Source organism: Corylus avellana, chromosome ca11 (assembly GCF_901000735.1).
Source record: "Corylus avellana chromosome ca11, CavTom2PMs-1.0".
In the NCBI taxonomy this organism is placed as follows: domain Eukaryota; kingdom Viridiplantae; phylum Streptophyta; class Magnoliopsida; order Fagales; family Betulaceae; genus Corylus; species Corylus avellana.
The window spans coordinates 17,743,175-17,760,935 of record NC_081551.1 but is presented as its reverse complement, the minus strand read 5'-3'; the positions used below and the strand labels follow the sequence as shown (position 1 = coordinate 17,760,935).

The 17,761-nt window shown below is 33.8% G+C and overlaps 2 protein-coding genes across 2 annotated transcripts; both read left to right on the top strand.

Moving 5' to 3' along the window:
- Nucleotides 1–271: 271 nt before the first annotated feature.
- On the top strand, nt 272–5,655 carry LOC132165754 (26S proteasome regulatory subunit 8 homolog A). The gene is made up of 9 exons (XM_059576431.1): nt 272–602; nt 1,616–1,713; nt 2,276–2,500; nt 2,627–2,689; nt 2,810–2,973; nt 3,415–3,571; nt 3,657–3,755; nt 4,509–4,619; nt 5,373–5,655. The coding sequence occupies exons 1-9, from the start codon at nt 401–403 to the stop codon at nt 5,511–5,513; spliced, it is 1,260 nt and encodes a 419-aa protein (XP_059432414.1). The 5' UTR covers nt 272–400; the 3' UTR covers nt 5,514–5,655.
- Nucleotides 5,656–12,152: 6,497 nt separating this feature from the next.
- Nucleotides 12,153–13,964, top strand: LOC132166140 (EG45-like domain containing protein). The gene is made up of 3 exons (XM_059576912.1): nt 12,153–12,439; nt 12,560–12,866; nt 13,763–13,964. Exons 1-3 carry the CDS (start codon nt 12,259–12,261, stop codon nt 13,767–13,769), a joined length of 495 nt encoding a protein of 164 aa, XP_059432895.1. The 5' UTR covers nt 12,153–12,258; the 3' UTR covers nt 13,770–13,964.
- Nucleotides 13,965–17,761: the final 3,797 nt, after the last annotated feature.

The following is a 17,761-nucleotide window of genomic DNA, read 5'->3' as shown; positions in this document are numbered from 1 at the left end:
TTGTAAAATATTTTGTAAGCTTAGCATTTCACTATATCACATCAATCACTTTTATTACTATTCAAATAAAAATTATTACAAAATATATATATATATATATATATATATATTATATATACTTTTCTACTTTTTCACATAAAAAATAAAAATAAAAAAAAAATCACCAAGCTCATTACCAAACGGACCCCAAGTTCTCTTCCTATTGTGGTGCGGACTCTAAGGCCCAAGCCCACACGCGAGCAGCTTTCTTTTTACTTACGAAAAGGATCAATGAAGTCCCAGTACAATAATATTTTCCCAATCACAAAAGGTTTGCGCACAGCTGCCGAACCTGAACTACGAATAGCGATTTACGTTCAGATCCGGAATCCAAAACCCTTCGATACTTGGTGTTGACGATATGGCGACGGTAGAAGTGGAAAGAAAGCAGGCAGAGGCGGCGGCGGTGGCGGAGGAGACGTGCTCGGCCAAGGCGTCCAAGCAAGGAGAGGGGCTGAGGCAGTACTACCTACAACACATCCATGAGCTCCAGCTCCAGGTCCGCCAGAAGACCCACAATCTCAACCGCCTCGAGGCCCAGCGTAACGAGCTCAATTCTAGAGGTATTCTTGACCCTAACCCTAATAACTGCTTCTTTTGGGATTGATTGGGGTTCTACTTTTATTTTGAAACTGGTTAGGTTTAGATGTGGTTTTGGTAGTTTTTCAATTATATTATAGGGTTAGGGTTTCGGATTGTCAATTGTTGGAATTGTGATAAAGCTTCTCGACTCTGTGAAAAAGTGATGGTTGGATTTGAACCGGAATGGATGGATTCATGTAGAAAAGGTGAGTTTAACTGTTTAAGAGTGGAATTTTTGGCGGTTCCGATAATAGGACGATACCAGTGATTGTTAAGAACGGTTCATGAATCAAATTTAAGGGAAAATAACCGAGAAAAGGATCAAAAGCAATAAGAATTCTTCTCAAATTCATGAGCAAAGAAGATGATAACCATTGTTTATTGTCGAGAAAATCTTTTTTCCATTTATCAAGTAAAAGTGTCGAATAAGCAAAGAAGATGCAAGCTATAATTTGCAAATGTTGATGGAGATAACATGAATGTGGGTGTTTCTTAAAGTCTATATATAAAAAAAAAATGCTTACACTCCCATTCGTTGAGAGCCATGCACATCATGAGTCGGTTTGAATTCAAAATTTTCATCATCTCAGGCTTAATCATTAAATTTGTCCCATCGTGGTTTTACTTTGGGTTGATGCAAAATCCCTCTATCAGGAAGTTAAGTACTTAATAGAAAGTTTGATGCTCCTTTTTTTTTTATTATCATGCTGTCATATAGTCGACGTTGTAACGAGTGGATTTTCATTGTCATGGGTTGCTCCAACACTAATTCTTTTTTTAAAAAAAAAATCTCTTAATTTCTGAAGGGTGGTTGGTCGTTAAGATTGAAGGATTCATTTGAACATGATGGCATGATAACACAAGTCTCGATTCTAATCACTTGTATCACTTTTATTTTTGTTGTTCTCTGTTTCTTTTAGTTTTCTTTTTCTTTAAAGTTTTGTTGGAATTGCTCTATTGGTCAATGGCATTACTTAACTATGAATAATTACAGTGAGGATGCTTAGGGAAGAACTACAGCTGCTCCAGGAACCTGGATCATATGTTGGTGAAGTTGTCAAAGTAATGGGGAAGAATAAGGTTTTAGTCAAAGTAAGTTGGTCCTCATTATTATTTCCATAAAATAAGTAAAATGACTATATACTTTTTGGAGTTCAGATTTTCAACCAAAGTTGCCCACCCCTCCCTTCTCAAATGCACTCAACTGTAATGTTGCAGCTGCACGTCAATAATTTTTTTGCATTCAACATCTGCATGAAGATTATAGTCTGCTTTTATTTTGCTGCCATGTGCTTGGGACCAATTTATTCTATTTCACTTTGTTATAATATGTATTTCAATAAATGTGGTGTTTTTGTTAATGATTTATCATAATGTTAGCAGTCATAATGAACGGTTGTGAAACTATGCTTTTAGACTTTAAAGATCACTCTGGTACATGTATATGTGACCTATTTTGACCCTAGGGGTATAAAATATTGATTTAGATAGAGAGGTCTTCTGTATTTTTCATGATGGAGGTAAGTTCAATTGGATAGGTGAGGCAAATTTTGTTGGTCCTATGCAACAAGGAATTGATAAAAAGTGGTTTGGTATCAGTGTACATAAACGTTTTTGATACATTTTAACCTAATGTTTCATTTTTTATTTCTAGGTTCATCCTGAAGGGAAATATGTTGTGGACATTGATAAAAATATTGATATCACAAAGATCACTCCATCAACAAGAGTTGCTCTCCGTAATGACAGCTATGTTCTTCATTTAATCTTGCCGAGCAAAGTTGATCCTTTGGTCAACCTGATGAAAGTTGAAAAAGTTCCTGATTCTACATATGATATGATTGGTGGTCTTGACCAGCAAATTAAAGAGATAAAGGAGGTTTCTCTCTTGCCCTTTCTTACTTTCTGCATTTAGGCTTCAATGTTTACTATGGTTCCGGTTAGGAAGTCATCTTAGGTGGTTGAGTGATTAATGGTTATTCATGATATGTAATTATCTTACCAGGTGATTGAGCTTCCAATCAAACATCCTGAATTATTTGAGAGTCTTGGAATAGCTCAACCTAAGGTAATATAATGTTGCCAAGTTGTTGTGTTGTTTGTTGTTTTTACTTAATTGAGATTGATGCTTACAATTTCCCCCAACTCTTAACTCTCTCTCTCTCTCTCTCTCTCTCTCATATAATAGGGTGTTCTGCTATATGGGCCACCTGGTACAGGGAAAACACTGTTGGCTAGGGCAGTGGCTCATCATACCGATTGTACTTTCATCAGGGTTTCTGGTTCTGAATTAGTTCAGAAGTACATTGGAGAAGGTTCCAGAATGGTTAGAGAACTTTTTGTCATGGCCAGGTTTGTATGATCTTCTTTATACATCACATACTTGATTTTTTCAAGTGTTGATGTATTAGTTGTTTGTTTTTTGTTTTTGGAAATATTCCCCCATGCCTTTGCATTTGCTTTTATGCTCTCTTTGTAGCGGGTGAGGCTTTGTATTGTTTATGGAAAACTAGATTAGGAAAAAGGTATATCTGTCTAACGCTGGGCCATGTAGTACTGAAGCCTTTTCATCCTTGAAATAAATGTGGTTCATATATACATATATATCCAGTCTATATGTCTCAGCAAGTGGCATCCCTGAACATGTAAAGGAACCACTTTGTAGTATCATTGAAATTGTGATAACATGATATCTCTTTTGGTGATATATTTCAATTGTGAAACTACCTGTAATAATTCATGTCTACTTTTCTGGTCTTTTTTGTATGTGAATTTATCCCATTTCTTTGGCAGGGAGCATGCTCCATCCATCATATTTATGGATGAAATAGACAGTATTGGATCTGCTCGGATGGAATCTGGTAGTGGCAATGGTGACAGTGAAGTTCAGCGGACTATGCTGGAGCTTCTTAACCAGCTGGATGGATTTGAAGCATCAAACAAGATCAAGGTATTGACTTTGTTTTCAGATAATTAAGTTTTCGGGTCTATTCTTTATTGGGACGTCCACCTACCATAACTTGCATCATTGACAGGTTTTGATGGCCACCAATCGAATTGATATTCTGGATCAAGCTCTTCTTAGGCCAGGGCGAATTGACAGGAAGATTGAATTTCCTAATCCTAATGAGGAGGTATATGTCACAGCGACTCTAACAAAATGAATGTATTCTAGTATGTGTGTTTGTATAGATATTTTCATATGCCAACATTTTCACTTACACTACACAATAAGTGCTTTTGCTATTTTTGTTTTGTAATTTATTTTTAGTTTGTTCTAGTGTTTCTATTTCAGTTTCTGAAGTTTAATATTAATTTGACAATTTTGTGATTTTTTTTTTTTTTTTTTTTTTAATTCTTAGGATGCCTTTATAATTCTACTCTGTAATTTGCATTTAAAATTTTAGTTTCTATTGTGCTTGGAAATTAGTCAGGGCTGATGGTTAATTTTGAATATACTGAAATGTTGTTTTCCTAATCCTGTAATTGACTTGCAATCAGATGGAATATGTGACTTGTCTTTTCTTGTTCTTTCTTTCTTCCTTTCTTTTAATTTCGTGTACGTACTATGTAGTCTTGTTCTGTTAATGCTAAAGCAATATCATATTTAGTTTACGATATTAGTTTTACTAAAATTTTGATTTCTTTTTAGCATTATGTTTTCTTGTGCATCTGCATTTCCTAGCCCCTTAGTTATATATTCTTCTAATAGATATATGAGCAAATATATGAATATTTTAATGGCCAATATGATATTAAGGAGTCAATTTATGAATATAAGTTTGGTCCTATAACATACTTTGTCTCAACTAATAGTCCTTGTTGCATGTAATAGTTTGTTATTAGCATAAGTTGCATATACTCATTTGTGTTGTTGATGAATGCAGTCTCGTTTTGATATTTTAAAAATACATTCAAGAAGAATGAATTTAATGCGCGGGATTGATTTGAAGAAAATAGCAGAGAAGATGAATGGTGCATCTGGTGCAGAGCTCAAGGTATGTTTCATGCTGGATGATTGCATTTTTATGTTTTCTGGGCTTTAGATGTTATCTACTTCTCTCTCATTTATCCATAGCTGGTTCTTAGGGCAAACGGATGTTATTTTGGTGATTTTTTATTCATTGGTTGAACTTTAAACTCACTTGGATTTGTTCAAACTCATTTGATCAGTAGTTTATGGTGGCATAGACACAGTGCCAGAACTTTTTTTCTTTTTTCTTTTCCTTTCGGCCAGTTCTTAAGCCATCTACTGAGAATCTTAATTACTGAGAGCTTAAAAATATTTGAATTGAACTTACCAAATCTTGTATCCATATCCATAATTAACTTGAGGGAGTCTTTGTTTATATATGTGGCAAATGATCTGAACTTGAGCCCAGTTCATTGTGGTTTGGGAAAAACAAAACCTGGTTAAAAACCTAGAAGAATTTTTTAGACAAATTCATCTTTTATTGTAAGAAATAGGCATATAATAAAAAAATAGGCTGTATTCTTGGTACATAGGGAAGGGTATCAGCCTACCAACCAAGGTACATAGGGAAGGGTATCAGCCTACCAACCATAGGTTATTTGATGCAATGTTATGTCGGTAAAGGATTGCCTTTCTTTTATTCTATTAGCACAAATAGTGCTCAATGGATTTGGACAGAATGTGAAGTAATAGATATTCTTCTACTGCTGTTCTCCCAACAGTAAAGAGCAATTATGCTAGTGCATATCATATTCTTTACATTCTTTTCTGTCTGCAGGCTGTGTGCACAGAAGCTGGCATGTTTGCTCTGAGGGAGAGGAGGGTCCATGTAACACAGGAAGATTTTGAGATGGCAGTGGCGAAGGTAATGAAGAAGGAGACCGAGAAAAACATGTCGTTGCGGAAGCTGTGGAAGTAGGTGTTCCATGTATTACTTTCCCCTTTGAACCAATGACCCGTGGCCTTTTCATTCACACAAAGCAAACAGTTTATGTTCTTGTATGTTGTGTATTGTTCTTTGAGCCTACATCAATATGAAAACAGGATGATGTTGCCTACAATTTGTTGTTGAAGGTTAATCCCACCGGCATCTTGGTTTTTTTTTTTTTTTAATTTAATTATATATTTTTAGGTGAGACGTCTTTGTGTAATCTCGGCCTTGTATTTCAAGATAATTGTCTAATTACAAGGCCCCTTCAGGAGGATTATCAGGTACTATGGAACACAATAGAAACTGATAAATTTATAAGTTCCCTAAAGCATGGCATTGTGAAATTCCAGGAAGGATATATGCCCCTCTTGGACGAGTCCTAGACGTGGCCATTTGCTCTTATATAGCCTATTGGGGCAAAAAAAATTCCATATAACGAGATTAGGTGGATAATTAAGGTTTTGTTTGTTTAGGCGTTAAATGTTTTAGGTTTGAAAACATTTCTAAGGGTTGTTGGTGGAAGAGAAGTGGTGTCTGCGGTGTGCCATAGTGTTGTGGGAGGTTTGAAAAGATGAGCTGCGGATGAAATGCATTTTACGCCTTAAAGAAAACACAAACCATTTTGCAGAGAACATGGGGTTTTCTGCTTTGATTGAACCCAATGAAAAAGAGAAAATCATCTCACGTTTGCTGTTTATTTGCACTATACATGGCGTTTTAAAACTTTATACTATTAATCTCAGTGTTTGTTCTGTTTTAAGCCCTGCTTTAAAATTTGTTTTTGTGTATTTGAATTCTAGCGTAAAAATACACTTATTGCCTATTGGAAGCTTAACCCACTCCCACGGCATCTTTCCTGGCAAAAAGAAGAAGAAGCCCCTTTTGTTTTTTTGAAACATCTTTAAAATATGAAATCTTTTATTCGCACAATTGTAATTTCAAATAAATTTTGTTATCAATTTGACGAAAAATAATGCTGAGGTTTTGGATTGGGAAATGGACAAAGCATGAGCTGACCTAATTTTAACAATTAGGTCATTTAGTTTGACAAACATTACAAATACGTTCTTCCGTTAACTAAAACCACATCTTCACTCCACCCTCATCTTATTGAGTTAATGTGATAGTGTTTATCAGACCTTAAATCAACCAATATTTAAAAGAAAAATATTAAGAACAGATGGACATTACAATGTCAATCAAGTAAAACCACATCATACCCAATATAATAGTTTAATGTGTACAGAATATGGTGGTCATGTCATATTATCAAAATAACATCTTGTTTTATTATTTATATAATCATCATTTTCATAAGGTAAGTCATGGAATGAAACATGCAGTCTAGGAATAATTATTACAGTAAAAATCTCTTTAAAAATTGTGAATGATGCCTCAAGTCTCTTAAAATATTGTGCACCAAAAGCCCTTAAATAGACTTCGAAAAGTAGCTCTCAAATATGAAAGTCAGTTTCTAAAATATTGCAGATTTCAGCTGTAGTTCAAACTGGTTACGGCTCAGTTCCAACCGCATTAGGGTTTATGTGAGTTTTTTGTGAAAAACCAAGGATTTCTAAAGTTGCACATTCGAATTGTACTTGGAACACCACATTATAGAAGTCCTCAATTTGAACTTAAATGGAACACAACTTGGAACAAACATTCTGTAAGTGCTCAGTTTGAATTAAAATTGAATGATATTCAAAACTCTAAGTTCTGCCACACTTTTAATTCTTCAAATTGAACTAACTTAGGACAGAACTTAAGACAACAAGCATTAGTACCTCTAAAAACATTGTCAGTTTGAACCGACTTAAGATGAAGCATGGAATGGCAGCCTAATTCAAATTTGCTTCTTTCACAAGCTAGCTTAAACTAGTAAGAAATTCTTAGTTCAAATTGAGAACACAAATTTGAATTAAATGAAAAATTCTAAATATACTTGACTAATCAAAATAGTTTGGACACTGATTAGTCAACGCTAAAACCATTTCATAAAAAAGTAAGTATAAATTTGAAAGGTTAAGTGGGTTTCCCTCTTTATTTTATTATTATTATATATTTTCTGGTGAGACATCTTTGTCTAAAATCGGCCTTGTGTTTCAATGTATTCAAATATGTAAACTACAACTTATCCAAGAAAATAAAAATCTAAGTACGGCGTAGGCCCACCGCCCAAGTGGTCAACGATAGTAACTTGTGGGTAATGAAAGAATACTCTTGAGTGGGCCTTGGTCCCCCCCTATATCTGCGGCCCACATACGCGTGAGCAGCCCATTGCTTTTTTCTTTTTCTTTTTTCGAGGGAGTGAACAGCCATTGTTGACCAAGGGAGGTTTTACGCTTTGACTTTTTAAATTAAGAATTGTTACACATATTCTTATTTTTATATTTAAAGTATATATTTTATGAAATAATAATAAAAATTAGTATACAATTTAAATAATTATTAATAATTTATCTAAATTTTAATGATAATTTTTACTAATATATCAAAAAATGTACACTTAAAAGTGTGAGCGTGAGAGTGCATGTAAAATTTTTTAAATAAATTTGGTGGTCAATTTCCTCATTTTTTTTTTGAACGAAAATCTGTAAATTTCATTGATGAAATATCAAGAGCATACAACTCTTACAACACAGAGTATAAAGTTCTGAAAAATCATAGCTAAATATTAATACGTGGTTATAAAATTATAGATACAATCATAAAAATCTTACAATCAAGTACATATCTATGACTTCAAGCTTCCGCTAACCCATGTATAATTACAGTTAAAAAACATATCTGCTCTAGACTAGATCTAGGATATTGATAACCCAAATTAAAAAAAAAAAAAAATCAAAACAACAAAAAAAACTAAAAGTCCGACGGTGAGAGATAAATCCTTACACCAATCTATATTAATAGATTAAAAAAACTAAAAATCCGGCTGTCAATTTCTTCACAGTTACAACTTCCAACATGTTTTCTGAATAACTTAAAAGGCAAGCATGTTCATTAATATTAGTATATTACGATTTGTTTTTCTAAATATTACGATTCTTTGACTGAATATAATCGCGGTTACTTTAATTCTGATTATTGCAATGGAAAAGATTATTATAATCAAATTGTTAATTGGAGATTTGAAAACTAGTTAGAATCAAAGACGTAAAGGGTCGGCGTTTAAGCCAACACGCAACACAACTCTCAATGACATGCATGCATGGTAATTTGCACTCTTCCTCGCCAACTTTGAAAACTAGTAAAAAAATTCTTCTTATTGGTTTGCTAACATTCTTTAGAGGATGTTTTTTGATTTATTAATTATAATGTGAGGTAGGTTTGAAAGTAATTTGTGTTTTGAATTATTTTTTAACTTTTTTTTTTTTTTTGCTAAAATATAAAAAATTACCTTAACAAGTATTGAAATGAGCATTTTAAAATACGGATGCAAATGTAGTTATTGACAATATCTGTATAATGCGATTATCACTTTTAGGTATCTGCATCTGCATCATGTAATTACTATTAGCATATAACCAATTATTGCAATTATTATCTCCTATCCGCATATGAGGTAATACGCGTTTTAGGTCTTTAAGTCGTAATCCGGCTTCTAGTAAATACAAATATGCATTATCTTTAGTTGAACACTATTATTTATATCGTATTTGCTAATCATTTTGTCATAAATTACAAATCCAACAAACATATATATATATATATATATATGAAATTCAAAGCATGAAAAACATAAATTAAGTCTAAATGTAACCCATTCATTAGTGGATGTTAATGGTAAGGAATCTATAATACACCATAATCCAAAACAGCACCACTACAAGTACATAACATGAATAAATTAAGTGTAAAATATAATGACAATTGAATTATAAGTAAAATATGATAAAATAATAACTTTTGTTACTGACAAACCACTAAGCAAAAAAAACAAATGATTCAATCATTGAATTTGAAGCTTAAAAGTATATTATATTTTTTAAAAATGCTAATGCAATTTATAAAATTACTATTATTATCTGCATGTACGGATAACAAGTAGAGACTGTGTAGCGAATGCAAACAGTTATTATAATCCAGCATTTTCACTCTTACTTTCTAGTTTTTAGGTGGGAGATGGTGCATCTTAATGGATGTAGGTGGGTCAATATTCAACATGATTGATAAACAACCACCCCCAATGCATTAAATGTTAGGAGGGACTTGTTTAAAAATCATAATCATAGAGGGGCTAAGTCAACGAGAGTTAGATTCTAGTTATTATAGCTCGGCAGAGAATCTCAATTATTATCAAAAAAAGTTGTTCGGAGTAGGAAGCAGTACTTATCCTCTCCATTTGATGAGGTCTTCCAAAAACAAAATTTATTTTTGGATAGAATAAGACATAACAGTAACTTCTAAAAAAAAATAAAAACATAAGAGTACGCTATTGTTAGAAATTACGGGTGTACTTACTAATCTACTCTCTCTCTTTCTTTATATATATATATATATACACGATCCTAATAATTAGAGATAGCTAAATAATAGTAGATAAGAGTAGCATTCAATATTTAAGAGTCGAGTCTATCTTGTTTACAAGATAAGATGAGTGACACAGATGCGTGAGTAGGTTAACGGGAGTGGAAGTCTACTTACACAGGACCTCTGTATTAGTATTTAAAGTCGTAGGGTTTATTAATAAAGTAAGTTGAGTATTGGTATTATAATACAGTTTTTGCATTTTGAGAGTTCTCGGCTCACTCAAATTAGCCATTGAAAATCACGGCTCCCTCGAACGAGCCTATCTATCAATTTCCTATGTTTTGAACTAGTTGGTTTACATCAATTATTAGGATTGTATCATATATATATATATATATATATATATAATAAAAAAATAATCAAAAAATTAAAACATGGAGAAAATGCAGTTTACCCCCTGAAGTTTCAGGAGTTTTTAAATTTTAACTTTAAAGTTCAAAAATTGGCAATTTACCCCATTGAAATTTAAAAAATTAGCAATTTAAATCTTCCGTTTAATTTTTCCGTCAAAATGGACAGAAATCTATGAAATTACATCACTATCCTCAGTTTTTTTTTTTTTTTTAAAAAAAATTTCTGTCAAATTTAACGGAAAAATTAAACGGAAGGTTTAAATTGCTAATTTTTGAAATTTCAAGGGGGTAGATTGCCAATTTTTGAACTTTGAGGTTAAAATCGAAAAACTCCTGAAACTTCAGGGGGGTAAACTACATTTTTTCCCTTAAAACATTAACGAACAATTTTCAATAGAAAAACCCATTAAAAAACTCGAAACATCTTTTATCTCTACGTCACATTAAAATACTTTTCCGACCCCCAAAAAAAAAAAAAAAAAAACACCTCATGAAAAAGATTATCAAACATATTTTATATGTTTTATCTCACAATTATTATATAATGTTGACGTGATAATCTCAATTAACATTCATATAGGTTATTGTTAAGGAAAAAAAAATCTAAAAGTTGGTTGAGAGTCCCGGACGTATCAACATTATGAGATAAAAATGTGGCAGAGTCAATCAGAAGGTTATTGGTTCAAATCTACATAGTTTCTTCTTGAGTCGACCCACAATTTAGTTACCCAAAATAAAGAGGAGTATTACACATACTTACAAATATTCACTCTTAAGTGCTTGCTTTCTAATGTGTTAATAAAAATTACTTAGACAAATAACATATAAAGTAGATGCAACATCTAATGATAATTTTACTTAAGAATGGACACTTGAAAGGATGTATAGCATATCTCCCAAAATAAAAGACAGAACACATTTTGTTTTAGATTTGTGGATTATATTGTAAGCCAAGTGTTGTCTTTTAGTTGGTCTCATGTTTAAGTCGAACTTCTAGAACATACCCTTTTTTTCTGTCAAATAATGGGTCCATTTGCTAAACCATTTTGAGTCGATATTATTCATTTCACTTTTTTATTTTTCTAACATTTTTTTATTTTTTACATCACATTAATTACTTTTTATTACTATTAGAATAAAATAAAATAAAAATCAATACAAAGCAATTTTTTTTTTCATTTTCCCATATCAAACATTCTTACTTCTTTCTTTTTTTTTTTTTTTTTTTTTTTTTTTTTTCACATAAATCAATTTTTACTACAATATCAAACCAAAATCCCTTAACAAACATCCTCCACGGAGTCTACCCGGGATGAGATTGTACAACAACAACGAAACCAAACACAACCACAGGAGCAAACTACAAAACCGAGCCTCAACACAGCAGTTTAGGAGGATGCATATTTTTTCCACTGAACAGTTAAAAATTCAGCAGGAAGAACCATGGACGTGGAAAAGCTGTCAGAAAAACTAACTGACAGCTGCCCATATGTTATGTTTACTCTGTCAATCTGCAGAAATTTACACTACTCGATCTCTCAATCGATCTTGACAGGCTGACAAACTCCAAAAAATGTTTGGATTTTGCCATCGACGTACGACACACTCAACTTCATCACGTCTCTTTTAAGTTAATTACCACTCTCACCAATAATTTAGAAAATTGACTTACCAAAAAAAAAAAAAAAAAAAGAAAATTGACATTTGAACCTTCCTATATTGTTGTACGTTGTTGTCTCGTTTACTTGGTCAACCTGGAATGCTTGGCTTCCGGAATCCACCCTGAAACGTCGCTGCTCCGTAGCATTTCTTTGAATACACCATTATTTAATTAGAGGGAAACGGAAAGAATGGGAATACAAGGGGGGAGGGAGAGCCTATTTTTTTCCTTCAAGTTCTCGCACTTCGCAAAAATGTCCGGGACTTGGCTGCTGCTACTTCAATTATTATCCCTCACCTTGGTTTCACACTTGTTTCATACTTCCCTCGGTGATGTCGGCACGGCGGCCCAGTATTCTCCCCCGTATTTACGTAAGTACCCTCAACAGCTACGAAATGTTGCGCAGCTAGCTAGCTCAATTATTTCACCTATAAGGCTATAACAATTCTTTCTGATCATCAATTTTTTTTTTTTTATATATATGTGTATAGCCACGGCATGTTACGGAAGCGACCCATCTCCGTTCCCGTCGAGCAATTTGTTCGGGGTGGCCGGCGACGGGATATGGGACAATGGCGCGTCGTGTGGGAGACAGTACTTGGTGAGGTGCATCAGCGCTTCAAAACAGGGCGCTTGTATAAGAGACCAGACAATCCAGATTAAGATTATTGATTATGTCGGCTCAGCGCCTTCTTTGCCGACGGCTAATGACACCACCATGGTTTTGTCCAAGACTGCTTACGAGACCATAGCAAATCCAGCCATTGCTGATCAATTCATCAATATAGAATTCCTACTGTAAGTTTCTTCTTCAATCTTCATCTTCACCTTGCTCGCTAATCTACGCCTCACATGCATTGAATTTTATCAAGTTTATTCTAATGCCACCTGATCCTCCGGTTCAAATGAACATAGTAGATGATATTTTTATCTTTTTACTTTTTGAGGGGACAAAAATATTTCTCCACTATAATTAATTGGAAGTTCAAACAGGATCCTGCTAATTAACGAGTTACCATTTTTTAGAGTATCATTGAAATAAGATTCAAAAATAATTGAAAGACAGTTTCTATCTATTCTCTAATTATTATAGGAATTTGTGAATTTTTTATGTTCTTTATATATATAACCTCCAAGTTGACTAGATAGATTTTTGTATTCTTGCCTTTAGTTCTAAGGCAATATTAATATATAAAGAATCTCGTTTGTGATTTTTTTTATTTTTTATTTTTTTAAATTTTTCGTAAAATTCTTGAACTATCACACATTTTGAAATAACTCTCTTAAATTTTAAAAACTCTTAATTTGATTTGATGTAATGTACCTCTTTATCAAATTTTAAATGGTAAAAGTTTATACCCCTAACTTTTTTATAAATTTCAAATTTACCCTCAATTCGAAAATCAAAGGGCAATTTGGTCTTTTAAGTAATTTCTGTTAAAGGTTAAAGGTAGAATCTGATAGAGGAGGGTCAATTAAATCAAATTGAAATTTTAGTGATTAAATTGAGAGTTTTTAAAATTTGAGAGATGTTTTCAAAATGCGTAATAGTTATTTGGTTTAAAGTGAAGTTTTCTATTTTTTTTTTTAATATAATGTTTGAGCTTTATTTTTACTAGTATTATCAGAGAGGAGGGCTTTATTTATTTATTTTTTTGAATTCATTTTGAAAGATATTATGTATTCCGTTGTAGGGTATGAGTTGGGAAGTGGCATTGGCTTGAATCCTGCCTCAACTAGAAGAACAAGGCAGACAAAGAATGAGGAAGAAGAAATATATCTACATGTACATGCATGTGACTTGTGTAATTTTGATTGGTCAGTGACTGATTGATTGGTGGCTTATTATTTATAAGGAATTTTTATTTATTTATTTCAATAACGCGTATATAAATATCTCCTTTGTCAATTTTCCATCCTTGTACGTCAGTTTTTAAAAAATAAATCAAAGGAGAATCTTTCGTTGTCGCGGAAGTTTCTTGCGTGCTCTTTGGTGTTGGAAACTTCTGTGTATCAACTAGCTAGCTGCTCCTTGGATCTTGCCAAACCTTTACGCAGACGGCGCAATTACTCATGCTCATGTTCCCTTTAACTTTTAAAATTATTATTAAATTTTATAGGAATGAGGTGGTTTTCTTAATTTTTTTTCTTTTTTTTTTTTAAAAAAATAATAATGGTCATGTTTGTTAAAGTTTAGAATAATGGGTATGTTAAAATTTTGTTTTTGTTTTTTATTTTTTATTTTAACGACAAATATACTAATACAGAGTAATGTTACACTCTATACTTTTTATTTGACCTTCATTCTATTAAGAGTATGTTTGGAATTGTATTTGAGAAATATAATTTTTAAGTCAAAAAATTTTTTTTTTTGGTAAAAGTTTCATTTAAAAACTTTTGCCAAAAGTCTGTTTTTGGCCATTTTTAGGTTTTTTGATATTCAAAAGCACTCTAAATTTTTTTTACTAAACGGGATTTTTTTTTTTTTTCAAACGAGTTTTTGAGGTGTTAAACGTACTTTTGAGGTCATCAAACGCACATCCAAACATGCCATAATTGTTGATCTGATAGTATCCGTCTACCTTTTATTATTATTTTTTTATTATCTAAAAGTGCTAACAGAATCAAAGAATGAACAGTTAGTCTTGATTATATCCAACAGAACCAAGGAGAAATGTTTCAAAGACTTAAAGAAAGGTAGTCATCTTCTAGCATTTACATTACTTTTCCAATGGCAAACAAATGGAAGAAAGAAAAGTAGCAAGACATACACTTGTAGTCAACCATTTGAAAAAACTTATAGCTGGTTAGTCATTAGGTATTAGGTATTAGGTAGGGTTTGGCATCTTAACAAATTTCATTGCATTCACAAGTTTTTTTAGGGATAAAAATACATTTCTAGAATTTGCCTCTTAACAGGACTGGGAGGAGTTCATGGTCTGTGGCGTCCCACATTACTGGGTATAAGGATGTAGATGTGCTTATATGTATACTCACATCATTCTTGACAATAATGTGGTTTAAAACCCTGATGGTTATGAACCTATTAAAATTTCGCATTTAAGTGTGCTTACTGGAGAGTAAAATTAAGAGGGAAAAGAAAAACAAAAAAAAAATGGAGATGGCTACACTTACTCCTATTTTTTTACACAATTTTTTCATACTCATAGGTGGCTTTTAGAATTCCGCAGTTAAGCATGCTTAATGGAGAGTAATATCAGGAAAAAAAAAAAAAAACCAAAAAAATGAAGGTGGCTACACTTACTCCTGAAAATGTATATAATGCTTTTGGTATGTTATTCAATGCATAAAGCTGTAATGCATACAGTGAATTTGTCTAAGGAATGTGCGAGTATATGGTATGTACATTAATATGAGTGTTGATATTGTGGGATTACTCATTACACAGATTACACAAAATAATTCATGTCAAAGATGTAAACTTCCTTGTAGAGCAGATTCTCTGTTTCTGCTGTGATTGATTGCTGCTAGGTGTCTCCTTTCCTTTCTCTGTTTCTCTGGCAGCTATAGGAATTGCTGCTATATGTCTTCTTTCCTTTTTCTATTTCTTTGGCAGTTGTGCAATCACTAATTGCGTGATTGATGGTATTTGGCTGAGCTGTTGGATCATAAATGTTTTGATTGTGATTTGTCATGGGAGTAGCACTGTCATCACTAACACCCTCCCGCAAGCTAATGGGAGAGGGCTTGACCATTAGCTTGGACTTGAGTAGGTGAAACTGAGTTGTGGATAATCCTTTGGTAAATATGTCTGCAATCTGGTCGTTGGTGGAGATGAACTTAATCACGATGTCACCATTAAGCACTTTTTCTTTCACAAGATGGTAGTCAACTTCAATGTGATTAGTTCTTGCATGAAAAGCAGGGTTGGATGCGAGTGCTAGAGCACGGATGTTGTCACACCAGAGTACTGGAGCACATTTGAGGACAACACCCAATTCTTTGATCAACATTCTCGACCATAAAAGTTTTGTTGTGGTAATGGCCATGGCTCGATATTCGGATTCAGTGGATGATCTTGAGACCACGACTTACTTCTTGGCACTCCACAAAACCAAGTAGTTTCCAAAGTAGATGCCAAAAACTAATGTGGATCGACGATCATCAGGGCGGCCAGCCCAATTTGAGTCACAAAAGGCTTGGAGATGTAAGAATGCCACATGACCAACATGGTAGGTTAAAACGTGATCAAGTGTGCCTTTAAGATATCGAAGAACTTGTTTGGCTGTTGTCCAGTGGGTAGTAGTAGGAGCATGCATGTGTTGACACAATTGATTCACTGAGAATGAAATCTTAGGCCTTGTCAAGATATAATACAACAGAGCACCCACCACACTTTTATATTCTCTTGGATCAGGGAGAGGATCCCCATCAAGGCTGGATAGTTTAGTACTTGAAGGACATGGAGATGTGGCTGGCTTGGCTCCTAACATGCGCACTTGATGAAGGAGATTAGTGATGTACTTTGTTTGGCTGAGATGAAGGCTAGCAGAGGATCGATATGCTTGTATGCCCAAAAAGTAACTAAGGTACCTGAGGTCTTTGAGTGGAAATTGCTGCTGCAGTTTGTGGATGAGTGAATTGATGACTGAAAGATGCGAACCTGTCATGATAATGTCGTCGACATAAATAAGAAGGAATATGTTAACACCCTCATGTTGGTAAATAAAGAGGGAGGTGTCCACCAAGGAGGCAATAAAGCCTAATTCCAGCAAGGAAGTTGAGAGGCATTGAAACCAAGCTTGAGGAGCTTCTTTAAGGCCATAAATGGCTTTATGTAGCTTGCATACATAGTTTGGATATGCTGTATCACAAAAACCCTGAGGTTGCTCCATATAGACCAGTTCTATTAATGACTCATGAAGAAAAGCATTGGATACATCCAATTGCTTAAGTCGCCAGTGGTAATGTATTGCCAATGCAATGACAATTCTAATGGTAAAGTGTTTTATGACAGGGCAGAATGTATCAGTATAATCAATACTGCATTATTGCTCAAAGCCCTTAGCTATTAACCTTGCCTTGAATCTATCAATAGAGCCATCTGCTTTCCTTTTGATTTTGTAAATCCACTTATTATGAATAATATTATGGCATGCTGGTCTGGGACATAAAGTCCAAGTTCTATTGGTGATGAGAGTTGAAACTTCTTGAGCCATAGCATCTTGTTACCGAGGATCAGTTGTTGCCTTAGTGTAGCTGGATGGTTCTTGCACAATGAGGGAAGTGGGTAGTGAGGAGGGAGGGTGTTTGAAAGTGTAATAGAAGTGAAACTCAGGGAATTGTTTGGGGTGTAGAGATCCAGTGCGGGATCGTGTGGACATGGGATGAGATGCAATAGGAGGTTGTATGCTTTGTAAGGTTTCTGAAGTGGGGCAGTAAAGGTGGGAGATATGGGTGCTGAAATTGCAATAGTTGGGGGCAAAACCGTGGAATGGATGGTGGAAGTACCAGGTGAAGAGGTTGTAGGTGAAGATTCAGAGAAATGGGGTGAGGCAGGTGTAGGAGGAGTAGCAACAATAGATGAAAGAGGAAACCTTGTTGGTATGGGTGAGTTAGGTTCAGTTTCAAATGAGGTAGCAATAAGCAATGATTCATGTGCAGCAGTAGAAAGTGATTTCAAGTGCAGCAGTAGAAAGTGATTCATGTGCAGCAGTAGTATTATCAACAAG